Here is a 10082-nt window from a genome sequence, read left to right as displayed (position 1 = left end):
TCGATATAAAATTTATAATAAATTCAAAATATACTTATAATCAATTAGACTCATTTAAAGTAAAAAATAAAAAAAGTAAAAAAATGCATGAGTGTTTAAATTCTTAAATTAAGATAATAAAATTTATACGTTATAAAAATTATAAATTTGATAATGGTTAATTCTTTATTTTATTTCTTTATAAATCTTCAAACTTTAGAATTTACATAATTTCTTTTTCGGTTGTGACTTAAGGTGTTATAAATAAATTAATGAAATAAATCAAAAGTATTTTAATTTGTTGCTAAAATATTTATGGTAATTAAAGATACGTGACTAGATAGTAGATATATCGCCGTAGTGATGAGTCACGCATTGATGAGATTGCTTGGCATGCGGAATAATTCCATTTGAATCCACTAATGATCACCCTACTCTACTCTCTAAATTTCCAGGGATTATTAAGCCCAGCCCCACTTATTAGATATGGACATTTATTAAGAATCAATAAAATAAACTTACTGTTTTGGATACATATGATGTTGGCCAATTTTATGGTGTTTATAAATTTTTATTTAAATTTTATTTAATTTATTTTTTATAATAAATTTTAATTTTTTAAAAATTATTTATTCTTATATTTTTTAAATTAAATAATAATTTTTAATCCTTTTAATAAATAGACACCACTGTTTACACAGCATAGTATTCACTATCGAAAGCAAAAGTGCTCTCTCTCTCTCTCTCTCTGTGTGACTCTGACTTCGACCCTCTTAACTAATAGGAGTCACTCACTATGCAATAACTTTAATTAAGTCATCCAAGTAATTTGCATTTACGTGCTTCGATTAGCTTCCTCCAACTCCCAAGTTATTTGTGGTACATGTACGCCTCCCTCCCTCCTTATTAACGTAATTACATGTAAGGTTTTTTTATTCAATGTAAACCTTTTTTGATTTGCATTGAAATTTTCTTCAACATAATAATATAAGCTCTCGTCGTTCTTCTCTTCTCTTTTTCGTTATTTTTTCTATTCTTTGTCGTTGTTTTTTGTTTTTCTTTTCGATCTGTATTTCATTGATCTTCTTTCTATTCTTTCTTGTTTTTTTCGATCTGCATAAGATTCATCTTCTTCGTTTTCAGATTTTAATAACGTACCACACTACTAAAAAATTAGTTATTACAGACGGATATTTCTGACAAATTTTATCCCACGGAAATACAGACAGAAATTCAGAAAGATTTTTTGTCGGAAAACAAAAAAAATGAATTAGCATAAATTACAGACGGAAAAGAGAATCCGTCGATAATTCTGTCAGAAAAATTAATTTTTTTCGTGAAAAATAATTACAGACAGATTTTTCGTCTGTAATTAAATAGACAAAACGATGCGTTTTATTAAATTATTACCGACAGAAAATCCATCTGTAATTTAAAATTTTCCCTCGAAAATATTGAATTAACCTAATTCACATCCTATCCTCTCGATGCATTCACACTCCACACTCTCCTTCATAGGAGCTGCTTCCTATTCTATCAGAACCCATCCTCTCATATCCTATCCTCTTAGAGCTTCTTCCTCTCTCCGTCCACGTTCTCTCTATCACAGGAGTTTTTTTCACCGCCGCCGCTTTCTCCATCGCTCCGTCCACGATCTCATCACTGACAGCAACTGCCATTCACTGGTCATCCTCATCCACCAGTTCAGGTATGGTTTTGCATGACTTTCAATTTTTGAATTCTTCTCATTTGAAATCATAGTTTCTGTGCTGTTTAGGTATGGCTTCAGGAATCGAAACCATTACACACTAACAAACCAACAAACCCTAGCAACAACATTATCAATCTTACTCTCACTTTGTAAACTTGTCTGTCTCTTCGAACCCTAACTTTTCTTTCAAGACGGCTTATGTATTTATTTATTTATTCACTCCCTGTTTCAATTTAATTTTGAATGATTTTTGTCTTCAGAAAATGCAGCGATTAGAATCTTCTCTGGTTAGATTTTCATTGTGGTGTATAAACGGTAAATGATGAAATTTGTACATTTGAGGGCTGATATTTAGTCAAGTGAAAAAAAATGAATTACTTATTTTACTTCTTTCTTACACAGTTTGCTTTGCTTTGCAGGCTATATAATTCATTGCAGATATTAGAGGATGAAACCATGTCCTTGTTTTCTTCTTCCTTTGTCTATTTTGTGCTCCTGCTCTCTATTATCATTCATAGCCATAGAGTTCACTCATTTTCTAGGTACTGACATGCCTTACCAGTAGGGGTGGAAATAGGTCAGGTCAAGTCAGGCTTTGCTCTTAATAGGCCTGGTCTGTCATACAGTTGATTGGCCTGAGCCTGGCCTGCAGTCTGTTATAGGCTCTTTATAAAGTATTAGGCCTGGCCTGTTATTCAGCCTGGCCTGACCTAAAGCCTGTTAAAAGGCCAGATAATTTTTTTTACAAAAATAAAAATATTATTTAAAAAAATTATTTTTTAATAAAAATAGTTATATGTAATATGTCATATATTTAATATTTATAAAAAATTTTAAACTTTTAACATATTTAAAATATATAAAAATATTTATAATAAAATATAATAAATTTAAAATATCTCATAATTTTATTAATAATAAATAATTATTTATATATTTAATTATATTTTAACAGGCACAGGCAGGCCTGACAGGCCTATAAGGCTAATTAGTGAGCTTGGGCCTGGCCTATTAATGTATTAAGGCTTTTAAAAGAGCCTGGGTCTGTACCTATTTTATAACAGGCCAGGCCAGGCCAAGCCAAACACAGGCCAGGCTGCAGACCCCTGGCAAGTCGCCTGGCCTTTTTCCACCCCTACTTACCAGTTACTACTTTCACATTCCCATTACCATTCCACTATTTGCTTTTCTGCTACACTTGTGACCTATATTGTTATCTTCTTTGGAATGGTTCAGTATATGATTACATGTCTTTTATATTATTGATGTTTTGTCCTTGTGTCTATAGAAATATGAGTTCTTGACACTGCAAGTGACAACTCAGAAGTAATGAACTAAAAGCAAGTAGCAAAGTTTTGCAGGGAAAAACTCCACAATTTCCGGAGTTGATGGTTTAGGCAATAGCTACATAAAAGGGCCTCTTTTGGAGGAGTTCACTTTTCCTAAAAAATCAGCTCCCTTCAACAGCTGCCATGCTTCCACCATTGTTGAGGTACAAAATTACATCACTTTTTCTTTTTCTTTTCCTTCCAAAAAAGTTGAAGCTTTTGTCATGATGAGAAGCATATTACATTGATGTCTATTTTGAATTCCACCAGGTTGGGAAGGGTCTTTTTTGGTTGCATATTATGGGGGAACATCTGAGGGGGCGCCTGATGTCAAAATATGGCTGCAAACTTACAAGGTAATAATGTAAATAGTTAAAACTTAAAGGTTGCATAAATTGCTACTCTGACACCTAGCTTTTCAATTCATAAGAGAATGGGATTTCTAATGCAATCATAGTAACTTTGAATTTGAAACTTTGGTGAGAGATGTTACTTTCCTCTAAACTATTGGCTGCTTATTTGACTTGATTTGGCAGAATGGCAAATGAAAATCACCTGTAATTGCTGATGAAGAACCAAATGTTCCTATGTGGAACCCTGGGTTGTTAAAAACTCCTTCAAATGTGTTACTGCTGTTTTATAGAATAGGCCTTGATGTTCAAAAGTAATGTTTCTAACTCTCACAATCTCCTTATGAAGTTTTGCATCTTTTTAGCAAGCTGCTCTAGTTATCATTGTGACACTAACCTAGGTTCTCAAATAGAGGTTCAAATTTTTATTCTACTTTTTGTTGGTTTATTTTTTTGAAATTTGGTGAAGGAAAATATAAATGGATTTGATAAGCTTCAACCTGTGATAAAGGGCTTTTAGTTTCCAATTTTCAGGTTAGTGTTGAGCATCATAGTCAGCCCTTAACATGATTTTGATATCTGCAAGAAATAGCAACTCAACAGGTATTGTCATTGTAGTGATTTAATGCTTGATTAACTACGAATATGCCATCAATGGTCATGTTTGAATCTAACCATTATTTCTTTAAAAGGGAAGAAGCACTGAAAAAAAGGCGCTCGCATTAACGAAGTCGAGTTAATAATTCATTTATTTCTTTAATTAAGTGTCGAAATTCAAATTTTATTTTTGTATAATTTAAATTTGAAACAGAATTTTTTGTCTGAATATATTGTCAGGACATGCATTTATCGCAAGAAAACTCGGCATGGATCTTCAGCATTCATGGAAAAGGAGATACCTTTTACAGGAATATTAAGCAATAAGGCTAAACAAAATCCAGGATTCCATTCAATTAAACTACTTTGATTGCTGCTCCCTTTGTGTTTTTCTGTTCTTCTACCTATAGAGTTAACCATCTCGTTTGACTTCTTGTTCGTTTGTGATTGTAGATTTTTTCAACTGGAACAGAGTGAAATTTTGTTATTGTGATGGTGCCTCTTTTGATAGGGACAGTGAACATAAGGTAGAGTTTGAATCTCAGAGACAACACATTGGTAACGACATTCATAGAATAAGGGTTACCACACAAAACTAAGTGAATGTTGTCTACTGAGATAGGCTGGACGTCTACAATTCCGAGGACAGCGCATTTGGATGGCTGCAATGGAGGATCTGATGTCGAAAGGAATGCATTTTGTCAAAAGTGAAGTGTCTCAGTGATGCTGGGCTATTTCTTGATGCGTAAGTTGCTAACTGTGGTATTTCATACAATCAATGCCAATTTCCATCTGTGACTGCACCATTTTGGACATTTTCTCAAATTAACTGCTTACTTGTTTCTCCCTCTCAAATTAAAACATTTTCAGGCCTGGTGTGTGGGGAAATGAAGGTGTGGTCAAGTGCAGTAATCCATATTCTTATAAACTCGTAAAACTCATTTGAGATGAACCAACAAGTTCAAGCTGAAGTAGCAATGCTTTCTGAAACGGTATAAATCTTTTATTTAGTACACTTTCTCTAACATGAAAGTGAAAGTGCATAAAATGTTTTCTTTTATGTAATGGCTACATAATTCTATTTTCAGGATTTGGGAATCTAAGTTCATTTACCACTTATTGATGACTGTGATATATTGCGTTCCATGGAAGAGTCATACACCACTGGCCTCCCCACCAGCTATTTGGCCGGTTCTGTTCTGGTGAGTCGTCCTTCTCCACTTCCTAGCAGTTGAAGTGGTTTTATATAATTTGTAATTAAATTTTATTAAGTTATTTGATGCCAATGAACTTTTTTTTATCTAATTAGTAATGAACTATTCCTGTTTGAGAATCAGGCTGTCACAGCTGGAGAAAAGAGTACTACGAAACAAGATGGTATGTAACTATAGTTCTAATTTTTTTAAATTTTTTCAATTGGAGCTGTTTATTATTGTAATGCGTTGCGTTGAAGCTTGGTTCCCCTGATAATGGATGCAGCCCCTTTGGCAAATTTGAATTTTGTCGACGGATGGATTATATCTAGTATATAGTTGTAGAAAAGAAAACTTTAAAATTTGAATACAGTAGCAACCTTTTTGTGAATCGGAAAATTAAGTTGAAGCCCTTTTTCTTTTTAATTTTTGTGGCATCTGATTGGTATATTTTATTTTATTTTATTACTAGACCAATTCAAATTTGGTTATAGTACTTTCTAAGCCACTTTGTGTTTTCTATTGTTATTATCATTTTATTTTAATAAATTTGCTATTTCCATTTTGTTTTGTTGATTATATATTAATTGTACCAACTACCATGTTCATTTCACATGGCAGAGCGAATTAGGCATAGTAAATATTTTCATACGATGGACCAGTAAAGTAAACTTCTAATCTTTGGTCCATAAGATCTTATTTTTGTTCATAAACAATACAAAACACGATTTCATTACACCATATATGTAACATATTATTTTTATTATTATTATTGTTATAGCAGAGACGTGCATAGTTGAAGAACCTAAAAAAAATTGGTCATGTCAGCATCTGAGAAACCATCATCATCTTCTTCAGTGATGAGTACTGTAGCATTAGCAAGAGATATTGATCCACCATTGAAGGATTTAAACGAAAAGAAGCAGAATTTCAAGCGCAACGTGGTGTCTTTGGTTGCAGAGTTGAGGGATATTCGGAACCATCTTGCTTCACATGAACAATCTTATGCCAAAGAAACCTTAACAAGAAAGGTACAAGGTTATGAACTTAAGATTATTTTATTTTCAATTTTTGAGTTGCTACCTTCTGTGTCCTTTTTGTTGCAATTAAAAAAAACCCCAAAAATTGGGTTTACTTTTTGGCCATATTTGGTGAAAATTTTTCAAATTCTGATATCAATCGTTTCTACTTTTTGAGTTGTGGGGTCATGTTTTTTTTTAATGGAATTTTTCTTTAATCATGCAGGAAGCAGAGACTAAAGCCAAGAGCATGGAGTTTGAAATTGGAAGATTGCAAAAGAAATTGGAAGAAAGGAACGAGCACCTTCCAATTGCATTAAGAGATATAAAGCAACACGACATTACTCAAAGCATGTGCGGGATACTGGTTGATTGGCTTGTAAAGATTTGCATAATGTAATTTTTCTCATATAATAAATGTTATGAATTATAGTTGATAAATTTAGTATGGTTAGTTGAATAATACACTGAGGATTGTAGTTAATGTATCAATACATTTTGTCTATGTTTTGAATTATATTGACTTGCTTGATAAATATGATGAATTTGTTTATTTTTTGAAATATTATAATTATTTGAATACAAATTAGATAAAAATTTGTATTAAATTTATAATTATTTTGTATGAAAATAAGTTTATTTTGTAATTGGAAAAATAAAAAAATTCTATTTTACCTCACTGACGGATTTACAAAGGGATTTTCTGTCTATAATCAGAGTGTCAGATGATTTTCCAAGGTTCAAATTACAGACGGAAAATCTGTTGGAAAATTTATCTGTAATTACAGACAGAAAATCTGTCAAAAAATTTGTCTGTAATTACAGACAGAAAATTCGTCTGTAATTCCGTCTGTAATTACAGACGAAAAATCCGTCGAAAAATTCGTCTATAATTACAGACGAAAAATCCGTCAAAAAATTCGTCTGTAATTATAGACGAAAAATCTATCGGAAATCCGTCTGTAATTACAGACGAAAAATCCGTCGAAATGTTTGTCGCCTTCGGGAAATGGATGGAGAATTTACAGAGAGAAAATCCGTCGATAACTGGTAAAAATCCGTCGGTAATTTTTCGACGGAAAAAAATCCGTCGGTAAATAATTTTCGATGAGGCTTTTACAGAGGGACAAAATCCGTCGGTAATAAAAAATCTATCTGTAATAAGGACTAAATCTGTCTGTATATCTGTCTGTATTAATCCATTTTCTAGTTGTGTCAAAACAATGAATGATTCAACTTCAAATTAGTTGAATGAAAGCGATTTGGATTATTCTTCTGAATCGAATAAAGCGGAGGAGGTTTTAATTATTCAATTTTAAATTGAACTGAATGGAATGCAATTGCTAAATTCTAGACTCAGGTGTTTTGAATTGAATTGAATTGAATTGAATTGAATGGAATGCAATCTCTGAATTCTAGACACAGGTCTTTCAAATTTGATTTTATATATACAATGTTCGGTTCATTCAGTATTGTACATTAGTTTCATTTAGAGAGTATTTCTCGGTTCATTCTAGACGCAAGTGATCTGAATTTTAATTTATATAATGGACAATGTTTGGTTTATTTAGTATTACACAATGGTTTCGTTTTAATTATATTTTCGGTTCACCATGGAGGTAGGTGTTTGAATTTAAATTTATATGATGGAAAATATTCGGTTCATTTGGTATTATATAATGGTTTCGCTTTAATAACATTTTCGGTTCATTTTGCAATCCATGTGGGTTGTAGATGAACAATTTGTCTCAAAGGTTGGGATGACTTTCAAGACACTGGAAGAAGTTGATAAAATAATATTTTGTTTTTTGCAGTTGAACCTTTTAGATGGTGGATTAATGATTCAGTCAAGTTCTAGCCTTTATAATGCATATGATATGATTTCGAAGAGGATTATAGGAGTTTTAGTTTTTATTAACATAAATTTTCATTCATGTATGAACAAAATTTGGTTCATTGAAGTTATAGAACGGTTAATTTTTTATTGATGTTATTCTTTATTAAATAGTCATTTTTTGTTTTTTAAATTAGCTTTCTGCAATTGTGTTATGTCAAAAGAGTTTAGATATTTCTGAAAGTGAATAGATATATACACTTTTTCGAATCATTCAGTGTATTAATTTCGGTTCGTTCATTTGTGTTTTTGGGACTCTTGATGTTTGATAAATATACTAAATCCATTCACTGTGAACCTAAAAAAATAGCAACACAGATAGTTCCAACAGATATATAAATTAATATTAATTTCGATTAACATTCACATATGTACATTAACATTAGATTTTCATTAACATTTACGATAATATTCATATATATACATTAAAGAAGTGTTTGTTTTTTTAAACAAGTCAAACAAATTAGTGTTTTAATTACAACGAGTCAACATTATAGTGCGGATTCTCCTTTTTTTGTCACCATCATCTTTTTTATTTTTGCTGTAAGGATACAAAAATTGGTTATACTTTACTCAATACAAACACAAGTATGCACATTTGAATAAGGTGAACCTAACTCAGATTCCAGTGAACGGAATTTTATTCATATTTGAATAAAAGTTGATAAATAATATTCTATCAGCAAGAAAAGTACATTTTAAATTATTTTTGTATGCAAATGATCTCAAGTGAACACTTAACAATCAAGTGAATGTAAATCACCAACTCCAATAAACCGAATATTATGCACGTTTGAATAAAATGCGATAGACATTCAATCATTAAGAGAAAATATTTCTGCACGCAAATGAACTCAAGTGAACACTTAACAATCAAGTAAATGTAAATCACCAACCCCAATGAATCGAATTCTATTCATGTTTGAATAAAATGTGATAAATATTCAATCAGTAAGGAAAATATTTCTGCATGCAAATGAACTCAATTAAAGTAAATGATGAACCGAATTATATATCAAAACCAATATAAAATATTAGAACCACATTTTCATTCGTATATCCTAGTTACGGAAAAAAATAGGATCAGAATAAGTCGATCTACTAAACAAAACAACTCAATCCATTAAACCTTAAATCGAACTAGGAGAAACGCAAGATATGCGAGAAATTAAATTAACATTATAATAATAGTATTTCTCATACCTTGTGAAATATGCATTCTTGTTTTTGTTTGTTTTTTCTTTTTCCTTTCGGAAGCTTCACGTGATTCTTCGATAGCAGCAGTTTTTGTAGAGACGAACGTGGTTTGAGAGATTTTGAAATTTTTCAATAGCGGTTTCGAGTGTAAAGAATGAACATTATTTCATATTCAAGCACGAATGGTAACGTTTGAGGGGGGGTGATGAGCGGATAATTTGTATGCTTTTTGGCATTGTTTTTAGTATGTTTTTAGTATAATTTAGTTAGATTTTAGTATATTTTTATTAGTTTTTAGCTAAAATTCACTTTTCTGGACTTTACTATGAGTTTGTGTGTTTTTCTGTGATTTCAGGTATTTTCTGGCTGAAATTCAGGGTCCTGAGCAAAAATCTGATTCCGAGACCAAAAAGGACTGCAGATGCTGTTGGATTCTGACCTCCCTGCACTCGAAGTGGATTTTCTGGAGCTACAGAAGCCCAATTGGCGCGCTCTCAACGGCGCTTTGACATTGTATCTGTACCATAGAACCTCATGACACTTTACACGTTTTCTTTGTGTACTTTCTACAGCATGAGTCTCTAAACCCCATGGTTGGGGGTGAGGAGCTCTGCTGTGTCTTGATGGATTAATGCAATTACTACTGTTTCTCATTCAATCATGCTTGCTTCCATTCTAAGATAATACTTGTTCTTAATCTAGATGAATGTGATGATCCGTGACAATCATCATTATTCTCAACTATGAACGTGTGCCTGACAACCACCTCCGTTCTACCTTAGATTAAGTAGTTATCTCTTGGATTCTTTAACCG

The 10082-nt window shown here is 31.9% G+C and overlaps 1 protein-coding gene and 2 long non-coding RNA genes across 7 annotated transcripts; all 3 read left to right on the top strand.

Annotated features, from left to right (window-relative positions):
- Window positions 1-1587: 1587 nt before the first annotated feature.
- Window positions 1588-3374, top strand: LOC107496275 (uncharacterized). 3 transcript variants are annotated; one of them, XR_002365286.2, is made up of 5 exons: window positions 1588-1687; window positions 1757-2005; window positions 2110-2232; window positions 2979-3182; window positions 3289-3374. It is a non-coding gene; the product is annotated as an uncharacterized LOC107496275 (long non-coding RNA). The 3 variants fall into 3 exon arrangements; XR_008001326.1 differs by having other exon boundaries at window positions 1757-2232; window positions 3039-3182; XR_008001325.1 differs by having other exon boundaries at window positions 1757-2232.
- Window positions 3375-3552: 178 nt separating this feature from the next.
- LOC127740644 (uncharacterized) lies at window positions 3553-4957 on the top strand. Its single transcript, XR_008001329.1, has 3 exons — window positions 3553-3682; window positions 3903-4710; window positions 4836-4957. It is a non-coding gene; the product is annotated as an uncharacterized LOC127740644 (long non-coding RNA).
- Window positions 4958-5057: 100 nt separating this feature from the next.
- Window positions 5058-6624, top strand: LOC127740642 (nuclear envelope-associated protein 1-like). 3 transcript variants are annotated; one of them, XM_052251895.1, is made up of 4 exons: window positions 5058-5167; window positions 5303-5342; window positions 5987-6189; window positions 6404-6624. In XM_052251895.1, the coding sequence occupies exons 1-4, from the start codon at window positions 5111-5113 to the stop codon at window positions 6575-6577; spliced, it is 474 nt and encodes a 157-aa protein (XP_052107855.1). In that variant the 5' UTR covers window positions 5058-5110; the 3' UTR covers window positions 6578-6624. The 3 variants fall into 3 exon arrangements, with proteins under 3 accessions (XP_052107855.1, XP_052107857.1, XP_052107856.1); XM_052251897.1 differs by having other exon boundaries at window positions 5064-5167; window positions 5940-6189; XM_052251896.1 differs by having other exon boundaries at window positions 5069-5167; window positions 5943-6189.
- The last annotated feature ends 3458 nt before the right edge of the window (window positions 6625-10082 follow it).

This window comes from Arachis duranensis, chromosome 7 (genome assembly GCF_000817695.3).
Source record: "Arachis duranensis cultivar V14167 chromosome 7, aradu.V14167.gnm2.J7QH, whole genome shotgun sequence".
Classification (NCBI taxonomy): domain Eukaryota; kingdom Viridiplantae; phylum Streptophyta; class Magnoliopsida; order Fabales; family Fabaceae; genus Arachis; species Arachis duranensis.
The sequence above is the reverse complement of the archived record's forward strand: the minus strand, read 5'-3'. Positions and strand labels throughout refer to the sequence as shown.